Genomic DNA, 17,224 nt, shown 5'->3' with positions numbered 1-17,224 from the left:
GGACACACACGGGGCTGGACGGACGGACGGACGGACAGTTGGGGGGCTGGATGGACAGACACAGGGACACACACAGGGCTGGACGGACGGACAGACGGGGGGCTGGACGGACAGACACAGGGACACACATGGGGCTGGACGGACGGACGGACGGACAGTTGGGGGGCTGGATGGACAGACACAGGGACACACACAGGGCTGGACGGACGGACGGACGGACAGATTGGGGGGCTGGATGGACAGACACAGGGACACACAGAGCGCTGGACGGATAGACAGATGGGGGGCTGGATGGACAGACACAGGGACACACACAGGGCTGGACGTACAGACAGATGGGAGGCTGGATGGACAGACACAGGGACACACACGGGGCTGGACGGACGGACGGACGGACAGTTGGGGGGCTGGATGGACAGACACAGGGACACACACAGGGCTGGACGGACGGACAGATGGGGGGCTGGATGGACAGACACCGGGACACACACAGAGCTGGATGGACGGACAGATGGGGGGCTGGATGGACAGACACAGGGACACACACAGGGCTGGACGGACGGACGGACAGATGGGGGGCTGGATGGACAGACACAGGGACACACACAGGGCTGGACGGACGGACGGACAGATGGGGGGCTGGATGGACAGACACAGGGACACACACAGGGCTGGACCGACGGACGGACAGATGGGGGGCTGGATGGACAGACACAGGGACACACACAGGGCTGGACGGACGGACGGACAGATGGGGGGCTGGATGGACAGACACAGGGACACACACGGGGCTGGACGGACGGACAGTTGGGGGGCTGGACGGAGCGGTGCACGAGTGAGACGCTGCCTAACCCAGCCCGTAGCCCAGCCTCTTGTGCCGGGGACACCACGCCCTGGTCCCGCCTCCCCACGTCCGTCTGCCCCCCCACCCCCACCCCAGCCATCACTTAGGCCCTGGCTCCGGCGGTAGCCACAGCTCCTAGCCCGGAGGGGGCGCCCGGGGGCGGCGATGGAGGGGGGCAGCCGGGGCCAGGACGGGGGGGGGCGCCCCCAACCCCTTCGTCCATGAGCTGCGGCTGACGGGGGCGCAGAGAGCCAAGGTGCGGGGCAGGGGGTGGGGCTGAGGAGTTTGTTTTGGGGGCGCGGTTTGGGGATGGGGGTGTATTCGGGGTTCCTAGTGTCTGGGGGAGATGGGGGTGTGTTGGGGGACTCTAAGTCTGCGTGGGGGGATGGGAGAGGATGGGGGTGTATTGGGGGGATCCCGGTATCTGTGGGGGGATGGGGATATATTGGGGGCTCCCAGTCTCCGTGGGGGGTGTATTGGGGGCTCCCAGTGTCTGTGGGGGGATGGGAGGGAATGGGAATGTAATGGGGGGATCCCAGTGTCTGGGGAGATGCGGGGGTGTTGGGGGGATCCCAGTGTCGGGGGGCGTTGCGGTGTCTGGCGGGCACCGGGTGCTGGGAGCCCCCTCCCCTGCAATGCGCTGGGGTCTCCCCACCCCACTGCGGCTCGGGGGTGCGGATGCTGCAACCTCCCTGGCTGGTTTTTAGCCCAGACTGCGCTGGGGGGAGCCGGGCCCAGCGCGGGGTGGGTGGAGCGGGGCATCTGCTTCTATTTCCCTTTCTCTTTCGTTTTCCCCTTTTTTACCTACATCCTGTTTCTCTAGAGAGTCTACCCAGGGCAGCCCCCAGCCCTGCCCATGCCCCTCACTCCTGACCCACAGCCCCCTGGGGCCCAGCGCTGGGAGCAGGTTCCCACAGGCTGTACGATAGCCCCGTATATGGCATCAGGATCTTTAGGTGTCAGTTCTGCTGGAGGGTTTGGCATCTTTGGCTTAGGGGCCTAGTATTTGCAGCCAGTGTGTGTGTTTGTGTGTGTGTCTCTCAATGGGCCGTCCCTACACTGGGGTCCAGGGACTGGTCTGGACCAGCTGAGCAGCTCTCTGGTTTACTTGATTATTTTACTGTCACTATTATTGTATTATTTCATATTAATCCAGCCATCCCCTTCTATCTGCCCCCATATCTATCTATCTATCTCCATACACCCCCTCTATCTATCTATCTCCATACAACCCCTCTATCTATCACTATACACCCCCTGTATTTATCAATCTAGCTCCATGCTCAGACTCTCCATTTCCGCCTTCCAACTCCCCATATCCTCCCTGTGTCCCCCCTCACAGCCCCCCTTGTAGTATGCCCTGCCTTCCCCTGCTGGAGAGGGCTTGCTCTGCCCTAACAGGTCCTCTGCTCCAGGGTTACTACAGGTCAGAACTTGAGGGGGGGTCCTTCAGGGGGATGTAGAGGAGCACATACCAGGGATGCTGCATTCCTAATTAGTAGCCTTAACATACAGGTCTGGGAGTGTTACTATGGGGTTTAAGGGGTTTAGGTGCTATGGGAGCTTGGTTTATATCTGCTGGGAGTAGCCGGTTCCCATTCCGGAGAATCTCTATTAGCAATAACCATAGATTATTATGAGCAACATATTAATATTATTCCAGAAAAAATATGTCAGAAATAAATAAAAAAATAAAATGTATTCATTTTGACAGCTTTGAAGCAAACAGTTGCAATCTTTCCAGGATTCCCAGGGTACTAGCTGTGACTGACAGCCAAAAATCTCTAGTAATTGTAGAGATTAATACAGTCATTAATTGTATCACTCCTTTAATTTGTAGCCATTGGGAGCAAGTCAAATCCTTGAGTTTCCATATTAAGAAATTATAGAGTTTCCCTATTCTTAGCCCTAATAAACAGATTATTTCCATTTGCCATTAGCTGGGAAATTCCTATTATTAATACATAGGGTTAATATTCATACTATTAGTTCATTTTTTGCAGACATGGGTAGCAAAACTCTGCTCAGATAATACTGAGGGCTAATCCTGGATTTAGTACCCAGAGGAGCTAAGTCAGATCCTAGAGATCCCCTTTTAATGATGAATTAGCCTTCATATGCCAATTATTTCCATTTGGGGTCATCTAGGATCCCACTGTAAAATCCCTATTAATAGTCATTATTTCTCTTATTCATTTTGTTGTTTCATTTGACATCATCTGACATCTGCCCTGGTAATACTGATAATTATTCATTTGGTTTGCATCTCTTGGGATGACATCAATTATTATTTATTAGGTGTGTTACGGTAGCACTATCAGATCCAGTCATGGCCCAAGACTCTATTGTGTCAGACTCTGTACATTGTTTATTAGGTTCATTACGGTAGCACCTAGAAATCGCAGTCATGGATCAAGACCTCATTACACTAGGTGCTGTACATTTTTTATTAGGTGTATTATGGTAGCGACTAGGCACCCCATTCATGGCCCAGTACCTCATTGTGTTAGACTTCGTATGTTATTTATTAGGTGTTTTACGGTAGTAGTTAGACATCCCAGTCGTGGCCCAGGATGCAGGCACCGTAAGTTATTTATTAGGTGCATTACGGTAGCACCTAGGAACCCAAGACGCGGCCCAGGATGCCAAGTGCTGTACATTTTTTATTAGGTGGATTACGGTAGCACCTAAGAACCCCTGTCATGGCCCAGGACGCCAGGCACCGTACATTATTTATTAGGTGTATCACAGTAGCATCTAGGAACCCCATTCGTGGCCCAGGACGCCAGGCACTGTACGTTATTTATTAGGTATATCACGTAGCACCTAGGAACCCCCTTCGTGGCCCAGGACACCAGGCACTGTATATTATTTATTAGGTGTATCATGGTAGCATCTAGGAACCCCAGTTGTGGCCCAGGATGCCAGGCACGGTACGTTATTTATTAGGTGCATTACGGTAGCGCCTAATAGCCCCTGTCGTGGACGATCTCTGCTCCAGTGAGCTCAGAGCCAGTGGTCCTTATCCAATGATTCAGGTCTCTGCATTAGTCATTGTTAACCTTAATATTCTTATTATTGCCATTGGGCTTCAGCTGGCCTGGCATGTCTCACCGGGCTGCTATTAATGACAGAGAGGGAGGGTTGAGGCGTTACTGAGTATTATTCATCTGTGTAGCATCTGCGGGAGTTGAGGGAGTTGACCGGGTGAAATCGCCCCAGAGTTCTTAACCTCTCCCAGCTGCGTGCTAGGATGCCTCGTCCTGTTGACGGGCGTGGGCCTCCCATTTTCTGGAATACAATGATTTATCATTACTATTGCCAGTGTTCAGTTCCACTGCCAGGCTGCAAACGCTTGGCCACGGGCTCACCTTTAGGGCTGCTAGTAACGTTCAGCTCATGCGTACGTGCAGGCAGAATTAAGCATTTACTTTTGCGTCCGCTGAGTTTGAATACAGCAAATCCTGGAGTGTCTCTAGTCATAATTATTGGCTTTTATTAATATAATTTCCATTTGCCATTAGCTGGCATAGACTGTCTCCTATTCTGAGAATCCTCTAGTATTAATAACTGTTTAACTTTGAATATTATTATCATTATTATTGAGGGCAAGGGATAGCTCAGTGGTTTGAGCTGTGGCCTGCCAAACCCAGGGCTGTGAATTCAATCCTTGAGGGGGCCACTTAGGGATCGTAGGCAAAATCAGTACATGGTCCTGCTAGTGAAGGCAGGGGAGTGGACTCAATGACCTTTCAGAGTCCCTTCCAGTTCTATGAGATCAGCATATCTCCACGTATATATTGAGGTATTAGCATATTAATTTGTTCATTTTGCAGACAAACTGAACAGCCCAAACCCTGGAGTTTTACTAATCAATATCCTGATTATTAATCTTATTTCATTTTGTATTGGCTTAGATCAAGGGCAGAGACTCAACCTTAAAGTTAATCATACTAATTATTCTCAGTGCTAATTAGTTATGCATCTTCGGGGATTAAATGGGTCACATCCTGGAGTTTGTGTATTAAGGACAATTATCCTTTAAAAAAATATTTCCTTTTGGAGTCAAAGTACATTAACCATTTCCTATTCGGATGAAATTGAACTCATAATATTTATCATTATAACTTCATGTTGTGTCAGGTTGGACTGCCCACAATGATGCTGAGTTTATTAATTATTATTAGAGTTGAGTTTTCAGCTGACTCGTTTTTCCAGTGAAAAATAACACTGGAATATTTAGTGGATTCGTGTCAATTTGACCGAATTGTTTATTACAGCAACAAACAAACCAAACAAATAAAAATCAAATTAGTTCATGCTGACGTGTTTGAAACATGTTTTGATTTTCTGGGTCTCGCTTCAAAATGTCCTTTCATTTTAGTTTCTTGATTTTATTTTATTTTTATTTTAGAAAAGAGCCAAAAGTGTTTAACCATGGTCAAAATATAAACAAAATGGGTCGTTCAGCCCTCAACAAAAAAAAATGGTCATTTTCGGCCCAACCGAAACAGATTACTTTCCCCAAAGAGATGCCCAAATCCCTAATTCTTCCAGTTGTAATGATTATTATTAATCATTTAATTCAGCAACCACTAGGGTTGTCTAGATCAAATCATGAAGTTTCTCTATAAAAATGGACTATTATTATTAATGATGAAATCTCAGTGCTGCAAAGATGTAGTCAATGTATATAAAGTTAAGAACAAGGATGAGATTTCGGAGCCCTTAAAAATGTATCCTTTGGTACCTCAGTTTCCCTCTGTGCCATCATTTAAGGTAGTTTAAGGCAGTTCTGACTGTACACTGCAAGTACCCCAGAGTAAGTTGTACTGACAACATCTGTTGTTTTATTATTAATGCTAATAAAGTTTTGTGTGAATTGGAGGTTGATCCAGTGACAGCCAAGAATTTCTACATTTATAATATTTATTATGATGATTAGTACAGGCCCTGAATTAGCAAAGTACTGATGTGAGCGTCTTGTATTATTATTTATTAATCGTTAACTGGGGTTGCGTATGGCTGCGCAGGGGACTGTGTGGAGCTGTGATTGGTATAATTAGCCTATGTATTAATAATGATGTGAATAGACAGAAGGAGATTGGTGAATCTGGCCCCGGATGTCAAATCGTTTTCAGAAAACGGACCACAAAACACAAACCGCACAAAAAACCCACAAGAAACGCAAAATAGCCACAGATCAAACGGGATCAACAGTGTCCCTGCGCACCCAGTAGAGGACAATACACATGCAAACAAGTACAGAAAATAAACAAACACACAAATAGTAAATCACGCAATACACAACAGACACCTAAGCTGTTCGTGTATTAACAAACAGAAAATGACACAAAATATTCAAACACACAAACGTCCACAGTACTCAAAACAGCTAAACACACAAACAGGAAATAGCACAGGACACACAAAACATACACAAGAAACACATGAGAATAACAACTAAACACGAAAACAGAAAATAACACAAAACATCCACAGTGTACCCACAACATCCATAGTACACCAAAAAAAACCCAACTAAAAATGCAAACGGAAAATAACACAGTACACACAAACATCCACAGTACACAAAACAACTAAACACAGAAACCGAAAATAACCCAATAAATCAAAAGCATTCACTGTATGTAAAAAATGAAACAAACAGAAAATAACATCAGCAAAGAGTCCTATGGCACCTTATAGACTCTTTGCTGCTTTTACAGATCCAGACTAACACGGCTACCCCTCTGATACTAGAAAATAACGTGACACACAAAACATACACAAAACACACAATGTGCACACACAACAACTAAACAAACAGAAAATAACACAAAACATCCTCAATCCACACACAGAATATTAGCAGTGCACAAAATACCTACACACACAAACAGAAAATAATGCAATACACGCACAAGACATAGACGGTGCGTGTGCACACACACAGAGCAACAGGCATGTGTAGCCAAAGCTAACATAGCATGGCTCAAAATCACTGTGACTGTGTTACACGTATGCAGGCCTTTGGAACTCCCTGCTACATGATCACAACCCCTGCCCAAGCCACCAATGACCTCTGCCCTTGGCTGCCATCCTGGGCCTATAACACCTTCCTGGGGCTCCCCTTCTCTGCCCTGTGGGCGTCAGCCCCAGGACAATGCACACTAAGGGGACGATGGTCTGTGTGTTGTGTTGTGTTATGGGGAGTCCTTGGCCTGCGATCCTTTCAGTGAGGCCAGTCCCAGGAAAACCTGCCTGGCTGGGTGAACTCTGTGTGTATATGTGTGAGTGTGGGACCCTGCTGGTGGAGATAAGCCCTACAATGCTGACTTGAGGGGATCCTGTCACCCATGCTGCCCGAAGGGGCCCGGGCAGTCAGTGTTGGGGTGTTGACGTCTCTCCCGTTGCTTCGCAGTTCTACCTACTGGGGACGGTGCTGGCCCCGCTCCGGGTGGCCCTGGCCTTCGTTGTCCTCTTCCTCATGTGGCCCTTCGCGCTGCTCCAGGTGCTGCACCGGTCCGAGGAAGAGCTGAAAGAGCCGCTCACGGACTGGAGGAGGTAAGAGACCTCCCATCCCCTACAGCTCTGCTGGTGCCCCTCAATCCTGACCCACAGTCCCCTGCTAGCCCAGCCCTGGGCTCCCACTCCCCAGCTCTGCCAATGCCCCTCAGTCCCGACCCGCAGCCCCCTGCTGTCCTAGCCCTGTGCTCCCCCCACATCCACCATCTCCATCTCTCCCGTTTCAGCTCCATCTCCCACAGCTCCGTTTACCTCCTGAGCCGCCTGATGTTCTTCCTCCTCGGCTTCATGCGGATCCGGGTGCGGGGGCAGCGGGCATCACGCTTGGAGGCCCCGATCCTGGTGGCCGCCCCCCACTCCACCTTCTTCGACCCCATCATCTTGCTGCCGTGTGACCTTCCCATGGTGGTCTCCCGCACAGAGAACCTCCACGTGCCTGTCATTGGAGGTAAGGGGCTGGGAGGACGGGCCATTCCATTGCATGGTCTGCCCATTGGACGATGCCAGTGGGGGACGTTAGGGTCATCAGATGGAAGGGCCCATTGGATGATGCCTGTTGGGGTCATTGGATGTAAGAGACCCCTGGGGTGGAGTGGAGAGGGGAGACGGGTCCTTCCATCGCACAGTCCCCATGGAGAACGGAAGGGAGGCGGGCCCTTCCATTGCATGGTCTGCCAGTTGGATGATGCCACTGAGGGACCTTGGGGTCATTGGCTGGAAGGGCCCATGGTAGAGTGGGGTGGGGATATGGGCCCTTCCATTGGATTGTCTCCCCATTGGATGGTTCCCCCCGGGACCCTTCCAGAAGGGGCATCCCAGTCATGGGGGGAATGGGGAGCAGAGTCCATGGGGCTCCAGCTACAGGGGATGGGGCAGGAAGTAGGTGTTACCAGCTTTGCCCGTTACTTTGGGGTACGCTCATTTATTAGGGATACTCTTCTGCAGGGGGGTGGGGGGATGTCTGTACTTCTGTCAATGTGCTGCTTGTGTCACTTGTGTCCTCATATGGAGCTCTACTTCTGCATGCTGCAAGTCCCCCCCCTCCCCCCCCAGTGGAGCGATCCTGCAGGACCTCGGTTCCCCAGGGCTGGTTCTTCCAGCCCCAGAATCAGACGAACACACACACACACACACACACTAACAGAGCATTTCTGAGAGTACTGGGTTAATCAGCACTCCCAAGCTGACCCCTTTTATGTCCTTGGACTCATTAGGCTGGGTCGAGCGGCACCTCCAAGCTGTCACCCTCATATTCATAGGCACCGCACTGGAATAGAGCACACCTGAGCAGGCTGGGTCGAGTAGCATCTTCAAACTGTCACCCTTATATGTCCCAGCTTCAGCATGTCCCTATCCCCACTTTCACATTACAATTGTTCTGGCAGTAACCCACTTGGTGAGCAAACCCCACAGGCTTTTTGGGTGCTGCAGGGATCTTTTAGCTTAGGTACGAGGAGCGTTGCTGCAGAGCAAATGAGGAACTCAAAAAACACCCATGAGGTGGGAGAGAGAGAGAAGCAACCAGCTTAACCATGAGAGTTATTTATGGCCAGATAATAACCATAGGGGAGCCAAACAAACAAAACAGTTATAATATTAAATCTAACTTAATTTTGATTATAAAAGTCAGGTTTAGAAAACGATAACTGATCACACAGGTCAGGGTCAGAAGGCTCTACCGAGAGATAGAGAAAAAGAGCTGGGTTCTCACCACTCCATGAAGCTTGAATCGATCCGGGGTCCCAGGTGGTGGTGGTAGCTGAGGGTCCGGAGGGCTGGAGACAGGCAGAGCCCCCAGCACGATCACTCAGGAGAAGATGACGTCCCAGTGGAACTGATGGAGATTTTGGATTCAGGCATGAGAGCACTTACTTGAGCATAGGTAGAGGTTTTGTAGAGAAACAACAATGGTTCAAGGGAGAACACTAGATTTGTTTATGTGTAAACTGATGGCTCAAGGGAGAATACCACAGTTGTTTTGTTCATACTAGACCAGGGGTCAGCAATCTTTCAGAAGTGCTGTGCCAAGTCTTTATTTATTCACTCTGATTTAAGGTTTCGTATGCCAGTCATACATTTTAATGTTTTTGGAAGGTCTCTTTCTATAAGTCTATACTATATAACTAAACTATTGTTGTATGTAAAGTAAATAAGGTTTTTTAAATGTTTCAGAAGCTCCATTTAAAATTAAATTAAATTAAAATGCAGAGCCCCCCTGGACTGGTGGCCAGGACCTGGGCAGTGTGAGTGCCACTGAAAATCAGCTCGCGTGCCACCTTCGGCACCCGTGCCATAGGTTGCCTACCCCTGGGCTAGACAATGGGAGCTGATCATTCCGGGCATTGGGTGGTGTTCCTTGGAGGGAGCTCACAATGCAATTAGGGAGCTTCACCATGTTGGACACCAATCAAGGATTCATTACTAGAATTGGTCTGATAACTGCTGAGCTGTGTGTGTGCAGGCGTGGGTTCATTGACATCTGGAGCAGAGATCCCCCATCCCGCAGTGCTTCCCTGATTTTCTAGTCCCGGAGTTCTGTGCGGTTCTTGCCTTGAAGTCTCTGTTCTCCATTCTGTAGCTAATGGAGATGCTTCCCTGTCCCATCTTTGATGCAGATGAGGCCAAAGGAGTTTCCTTAATCCTGTCACCCTTATCCCAGGGGCTTAGGGGTGTCTCCCACAGCCTTTTCATTGCTTTTTGTAAGTCTTTCTTCTGATCGGTTTTGGTTTAAGCAGAGGCTAGGGGTGTTTGTGTCAGATAGGCTGGGTACTGCACCCTGGTTCCCCGAGAACACAGAGCTGATAGCTAACAGTGAGGTATAGAGCCGGGTCCGACGATGTCCCATCCTCCCCATTTTGGTGGGTCTCTCCCCTGATGGAGAAAACGCTATGGGTTTGGGGCAGGAGGAAGAGGAGCTGTGAAAGGAGGAGATGGGGGGTTGGAAAAAGAGGGGCTCGTGGATAGCAGCAGGGCAGAGGAGAGGAGGGACTATAGCAGTGTTTAAAAGAGAACTGGATAAATTCATGGTGGTTAAGTCCATTAATGGCTATTAGCCAGGGTGAGTAAGGAATGGTGTCCCTAGCCTCTGTTTGTCAGAGGGTGGAGATGGATGGCAGGAGAAAGATCACTTGATCATTGCCTGTTAGGTTCACTCCCTCTGGGGCACCTGGCATTGGCCACTGTTGGTAGACAGGATACTGGGCTAGATGGACCTTTGGTCTGACCCAGTACGGCCGTTCTTATGGGAGGAGAGGGGATGAGGAGTGAGGGGAGGTGGAGGAGGTGGCCCCAGGGTGAGGGCCTGTGGTGGCTCCATTGGCGCTGAGTGGCAGCAGGTGGTGGTGGGTCTGTCCCCTGCCTCATGGCCTGTCTCCCTCACCCATTTCTCTGCCTCCCTCAGCCTTGCTGCGGTTCAACCAAGCCATCTTGGTGTCCCGCCACGACCCAGCCTCCCGCAAGAAGGTGGTAGAGGAGGTGAAGAGACGGGCCACATCCCAGGGAAAATGGCCACAGGTAGGACTGGTCATCCCCCCCCACTCAATTCCCACCCCCTCCCCTTGACCAATCACCCCCCCCGAGTATCTGACACTCTCCCCTTTGCTCTCCCCCAGGTGCTCTTCTTCCCTGAGGGGACCTGCTCTAACAAGAAAGCCTTACTGAAGTTTAAGCCGGGTATGAGGCCCGGCAGTATAGCCTGCTCACACAGGAGTGGGGGGAGTAGGGCGACCCCCACCCTGGGACCCTCATTCCCACTGGTCAAGCAGGGCCTGGATGTAATGACTCTGGAGCCCAGAGACTCCTCCCTGCAGGGTTGGGACTAGGGGGGTGAGATGGTCAGGTGGAGCTGCAGGAAACTCCAGTGTGAGCAGCACAGGCGCGCTGGGTATGAAGCAGGAGGAAACGTTGGTGTGGAACGTGATGTAATCCCCTGTATATGGTAAGGGTAAACCTGGAGTAATCTGCAGCATGGATTGAGAGTAGTGACACAATTTGAAGCACAGAGTAAACCTGGAGTAAACTTTGAGTAACATGCTGTGTGGATTGAGAGTAGCTGCTCTGTTTGAAGCACAGAGTATACGCAGAGCAATCATCAGTATAAATGTGGCCAGTCTTGGGGCAATCCTAGAGAACCAATCTATGTAAACGGAAATGTGAACTTCAGTGTAAATGTAGAGCAGCCTTAGTGTAAACACTGGCTAACCCCCAATGTGTGAACCTAGAAGAAGCAGAGAGTAACCTCAGTGTCAATTTAGAGTAACCCTCCAAGGAAACGCTGCAAAAATCCATTGTAAAACTAGAGTCAGTGTAAATCTGGAGTAACCATTCGAGTAAACACTGTGTAAACTTAGAGTTACCCAAGTGTAAACCCAGAGCAAACGACAATAACCCGCAGGGTGATCCTCAGCGGAAAGGCTGTTAACCTCTCTGTGTGCCAGGCGTATCTCCTTGCATGTATGCAGGTGACACTGTAACAGCCTATACCCCTCTCTGCACTCCCGTGTAAATCCAGAGTGAAAGTCTTGGTGTAAACGGGTTGTGTCTCTCTCTTCCAGGTGCCTTCATTGCCGGGGTTCCTATCCAGCCCATCCTCGTCCGGTACCCCAACAGCCTGGTGAGTGTCTGGCAGGGGTAACGGGCCGGGTGGATGGCGCAGTCGGGCTGCACACCAACACCTCTGTTCTTCTCTTGGCAGGACTCGACAACCTGGGCGTGGCAAGGACCCGGAGTGTGAGTTATGCATGGGGGAGGGGTCTGTCTGTCTGTCTGCTGCCCCTGGCTGGAGGGAATGAGCCCTGCTTTGTAGCTGTGTGTCTGCTGCCCCCTGCTGGAGGGGACAAGCCCTGCTCTGTGTCTGCTGCCCCCTGCTGGAGGGGACAAGCCCTGCTGTGTGTCTGCTGCCTCCTGCTGGAGGGGACAAGCCCTGCTGTGTGTCTGTCTGTCTGTTGCCCCCTGCTGGAGGGGACAAGCCCTGCTGTGTATCTATCTGTCTGCTGCCCCCTGCTGGAGGGGACAAGCCCTGCTGTGTGTCTGCTGCCCCCTGCTGGAGGGGACAAGCCCTGCGGTGTATCTGTCTGTCTGTCTGCTGCCCCCTGCTGGAGGGGACAAGCCCTGCTGTGTGTCTGTCTGTCTGCTGCCCCCTGCTGGAGGGGACAAGCCCTGCTGTGTATCTGTCTGTCTGTCTGCTGCCCCCTGCTGGAGGGGACAAGCCCTGCTGTGTATCTGTCTGTCTGCTGCCCCCTGCTGGAGGGGACAAGCCCTGCTGTGTGTCTGCCTGTCTGTCTCCCTGCTGTACTCGTGAATGACTAACTTGGACTGTCATGTCTCTCTCGCCCCCCGCAGACTCAAAGTCATCTGGTTGACGGCATCGCAACTCTGCACCACTGTGGAAGTGGAGGTGAGGTTGCACAGCGCCCCCTAGTGCCGTGCCAGGGCAGTAGGGTCAACACTCCCTGGCTGAGCTCCCCACACACTCCCTGCTGCCCCCTAACCCCCTTATCTCTTCCAGTTCCTCCCTGTCTATCAGCCCACTGCCGAAGAGAGCGTCAACCCCACCCTTTACGCCAGCAACGTGCAGAGAGCCATGGCCCAGTGAGTGGCCCTGGTGGGGGCCAACTGGGCTCCCCTTGGGGGTCACTGAAGTGGGGTAGGATGGGGGGCATCCATGGGGGTTTGGCAAAGGATATTGGGGTAAGGTGGTGGTGGGGAGATTGGCGTGAGGTGCCGGGGGGTGGACCTGGGCTGTCTGGGGCACGTGGCGTGAGGGGTACAAGGGAGGAGCACATGGTACCAGGGAGTTGGTGTGGGGGGGCCATGGGCATCGGTTGTCACAGGATCCATGGAGGCAGGTGAAGGGAGCACAGAGGGGGCTGGCGTGGAAGGGCATGGGGGGGTTGCTATTTGGGCCCTCAGGGGATTGACATGGCCACAGTGTGGGGGATGGTGGGTTATCAGGGTACTTAGATGGGGTTGACGCAGGGGATATGGGGGTTGGGGCCATGTAGGGGTAGTCAGATGAGGTGGTGTGGGGGTCTTGGGAGGGGTTGGCAGGGGGGTTATGGGGTCAGAATGGCCACATGGAAAATTTTTGAGGAGGTTATGGAGGGTCAGTGCTCTGAGGGGTATGTATGGGGGGTTGAAGGAAAGTACACGGTTTGTTGGGGATACAGGGAGTCGGGGTACTGTAGCGGGTACAGTGGGGTCTGGGGCACTCAAGGGGACACAATAGGGGGCTCGGCGTTGGGGGGACCCCTCAATCTGACCACTCCCTGCTCTTGTCTCCCCGCAGGGCGCTGGGCGTCCCAGCCACCGAGTGCGAGTTGGTGGGCACCCTGCCGGTGCGGGCGGTCGGGCGCCTGCGGGTGGCGCTGGAGCCCCGGCTCTGGGAGCTGGAAAGGGCGCTGCGGAGGGCCAGGTGAGGGGCTGGGAGACAGAGGGAGAGAAGAGGAAGTGTGGGGAGGTTGGGAGGTTGGGGAGGAGAGGGGAGGGTTGGCAAGAGGGGCAGGGGAGGATGGATAGGCAGTAGGGGAGGGACAGATGGGACAGTGCTGCATTGGGGGCAGGGTGTATCGCCTGTGTCTCTGACCTCTCTCGCCCCCACATGGGGATCCCCCTGCAGGTGGGTCGCAGGGGGCCCCCTGCCTGATGGTGGAGCAGGGACTCTGGGGTGCCAGGAACTCGCCCACTGGCTGGGGCTGCCCCACCCTGAGGCACCTGAGGAGCTCTGTGCCTACTTCCAGCAGGTACCGGGGGGCAGGGAGGGAGTGGGAGAAGGCTGGGGAGGAGAATGCCCCAGGAGCGGGGAGGGGAAGGGGATTGCCTTGGGGCTGGGGGGGAATTGCATCGGGGCTGAGGGGAATTGCCCCTGGGTGGAGAGGGGAGGTGAATTGCCCCAGAGGTCAGGGAGGGGAATTGCCCCTGGGGTGAGGAATTGCCCCAGTGTTGGAGGAGGGGAGGGGAATTGCCCCAGGGGTCAAGGAGGGGAATTGCCCCTGAGGATGGGGAATTGCTCTAGGGGTGTTAGAGAGGAGGATTGCCCCAGAGCGTGGGGAATTGCCCCAGGGTGGGAGAGGGGAGGGGGATTGCCACAGGAGTGGAGAATTGTCCCGGGGGTGGGAAATTGCCCCGGGATGGGGGAGGGGAGGGGGATTGCCCCAGGGGTGGGAAATTGTCCCGGGATGGGGGAGGGGAGGAGGATTGCCCCAGGGAGTGGGAAATTGCCCCAGGATGGGGGAGGGGAGGGGGATTGCCCCAGAGAGTGGGAAATTGCCCCAGGATGGGGGAGGGGAGGGGAATTTCCCTGGGGTGCATAAGAGTGCATCCCTGGGCAGGGGAGAGGGTTGTGTGGGACTCAGTGTCCAGAGGTAACCCCCATCCATGTCTCTGTCCACCAGGACATGGGGGGCGCCGTGGATGCCCGGGCGGTGCGACTGGCCCTGCAGGCGCTGAAGGGGGTGCACAGCCCTGAGGAGCTCACACGCCTGGCCTTCGAGGTGGGGGGGCAGGGAGTGTGAGGTGCAGGAGGAGGGGCTCTGGCAGGAATAGGGCAGGGATGGGGATATAGGGGGATGGGTTGGGAGTATGTGGGAGGAGAGGTCTGGGTCTGGGAGGGTATGTGTGGAGATATAGAGGGTGGGGGGAGGAGGCTGGCTTGGAGAATGTGGAATGGGGGAGTATATGTGGGGGATATGGAGGGTATGGAGTCAGCGGGATTTAGGGGCTGCAGGGAGATATGGGGGCTGTGGGTGAGGGTATCTGGGGGATGTGAGAGGATAATGGGGCTGTGGGGGGACATAGGGGCTTTGGGTGGGGTATATCAGGGGGCCACAGGCGGGGCGATATGAGAGCTGTGGGGGGAGTATGGGGGACTGGGGGCTTGGGGATTTTGGGGGTCTCTCTCATGCTCACATTGTCTCTCCCCCTCCCCACAGCTGTTCTGTGAAGTGAGGGCTGGGCTGGGGGCCCCATGCCTGCCCCCGGAGGGTTTCTGTGCCATCCTGCACCTGCTGCTGGGAACGCCCTGGGCCGACGGAGCCAAGCTCTTCGCTGCGCTGGGCGGGGCTGAGCCCCACCACGGTCTGAGCATCGGTGAGCACCCCTGGACAGACAGAGGGCCTGGCAGACAGACAGGGGGACCCAACAGACAGACCGGGGCAGGGGGTGGGGGAACCTGGCGGATAGACAGGAGGAGTTCTGGCAGACAGACAGATGCGGGGATCCAGAAGACAGACAGACAGACAGACATGCATTTGGATGAGGGCAGGCCTAGCAGACAATGACAAACGGGGACGCCCAGCAGACAAACAGACTGAGAAACTGACACGTGGGGAAGAAGAGAGAGAAAGAGAGGGAGGCTACACATGCAAGACGGACAGACAGACGAGAGAGCAGACAGATGGACAGTCAGACGGATGGAAAAGAGGGCAGACAGATGGACAGACAGAAGAGCGGATGGGCAGACAGACGGACGAGGGAGGGGGCAGATAGACGGACCAAGGGATGGCTGAGCCAGCCCAGTGGCTATTTCACCTTCTCCTTCCTTGTCTCCCTGCCAGGTCAGTTCCAGGATTTCGCCCTGCGCCACCCTGACTATGCTCCACTCTTCAGCACCTACCTGTGCCTCCCAGTGCCCGCCCACCAGGCCCCCAATCCTCATGCCAACGGCCTCCCCCACACCAAGAGCAAGGCAGACTGAACTATGCCCCTCCCCACCATACAGTGACACCCCTTCCCCAGCACACTCGCTACCCGGGACACACCCAGCAACTCAGGGCTACAGGAAGTGGGGAGGAAACAGCCAATTTCGGGGGAGGGGGATTTATTTTATTTTAATTATTTTGGAATTTATTTTATTTTTTGGAGTGAGGCGGGTGGGCTGGGTTTCTTCTGTTTTGTAAAATGTAAACAAATGCTATTTTATATATCAAATATCTATATCTCTATGACAATATTATATATATATATATATATATATATATACACACACACTAACTTTTAAAGCAAAGGTGGTTTTGAGCGGCCTTCATTGGAAAAAAGGGTGTCAGAGGGCCCTGGGGCTGGACCTTCACATTTAATACAGTGGTTTCAAGGTCAACTTCATGCCACATCATGAAACTTCAGTGGCAGTTTCAAGGGGGTTTCCCAGTCTAAGGTAATTATCCCGATCCAGTCCCAGGGCAGGGGGCTGGCTGGCTCAGGGAGGCGGGAAGGGGACACAGCCCTAGGGAGCCCCCTAAGCAAGACCCCACTCTCAGCTCTGCCTTAGATGAAGCCGGATCCATGCGATCACGACTGGGGCCAAAACATTGATCCAAATCCCTTTAATTGACTCAGTAAATTACAAGGTTGCTCTGCCCCGGCACCATGTTTTCTAATGGTGCCGCCCATTCAACAGGAAGCCAATCAGTGTCCTCTACTTCACCTTCTACGTTCCAGGAGGCAGGACTTTGAGAGTTAGGAGGAGTTGGCCAATGAGAGCCCTCACTTCCATCCTCAGCATGCATGGGAACGGGGCGGTCTTCCAGTCAATGAGGACTCTCCATTTCATCCTCAGTGTTCCAAGGGGCAGGGGGATCTGCCAGAGTGCTCTTTGTTTCATCTCAAAGGGGTGGGGCTTAAAGGAGAGAGGGCCCAACAACTGGCTGAAGAAGGAATTTAAGGCACCCACAAATATACCCAGCTGGAACTTTTCGGCCAATTGCAGTCAACCCTCATCATGGCTGCCCTCTCTCATTGGCTGCGCGGGCGCTTGCTCCTCCTGGCAGCCATACTGTCGTACCTCCTCTTATGGCTGAGCCGAACGCCAGCGTCCATGGCATGTGACTCATCAAGCACCCCACCTGGGCACAGCCGTGT

General features: G+C 53.0%; 1 protein-coding gene across 1 annotated transcript; it reads left to right on the top strand.

Annotated features, from left to right (window-relative positions):
- The first annotated feature begins 994 nt into the window (after positions 1–994).
- LPCAT4 (lysophosphatidylcholine acyltransferase 4) lies at positions 995–16,297 on the top strand. Its single transcript, XM_050917213.1, is given in 15 exon segments — positions 995–1,036; positions 1,038–1,100; positions 7,269–7,411; positions 7,600–7,820; positions 10,773–10,885; positions 10,984–11,044; positions 11,926–11,984; positions 12,066–12,100; positions 12,713–12,767; positions 12,879–12,961; positions 13,659–13,784; positions 13,989–14,112; positions 14,764–14,862; positions 15,301–15,457; positions 15,925–16,297. Coding segments are annotated over 15 exon segments (1,506 nt in total). The 5' UTR covers positions 995–1,009; the 3' UTR covers positions 16,065–16,297.
- Positions 16,298–17,224: the final 927 nt, after the last annotated feature.

Source organism: Gopherus flavomarginatus, chromosome 11 (assembly GCF_025201925.1).
Source record: "Gopherus flavomarginatus isolate rGopFla2 chromosome 11, rGopFla2.mat.asm, whole genome shotgun sequence".
Lineage (NCBI taxonomy): Eukaryota > Metazoa > Chordata > Testudines > Testudinidae > Gopherus > Gopherus flavomarginatus.
The sequence above is the reverse complement of the archived record's forward strand: the minus strand, read 5'-3'. Positions and strand labels throughout refer to the sequence as shown.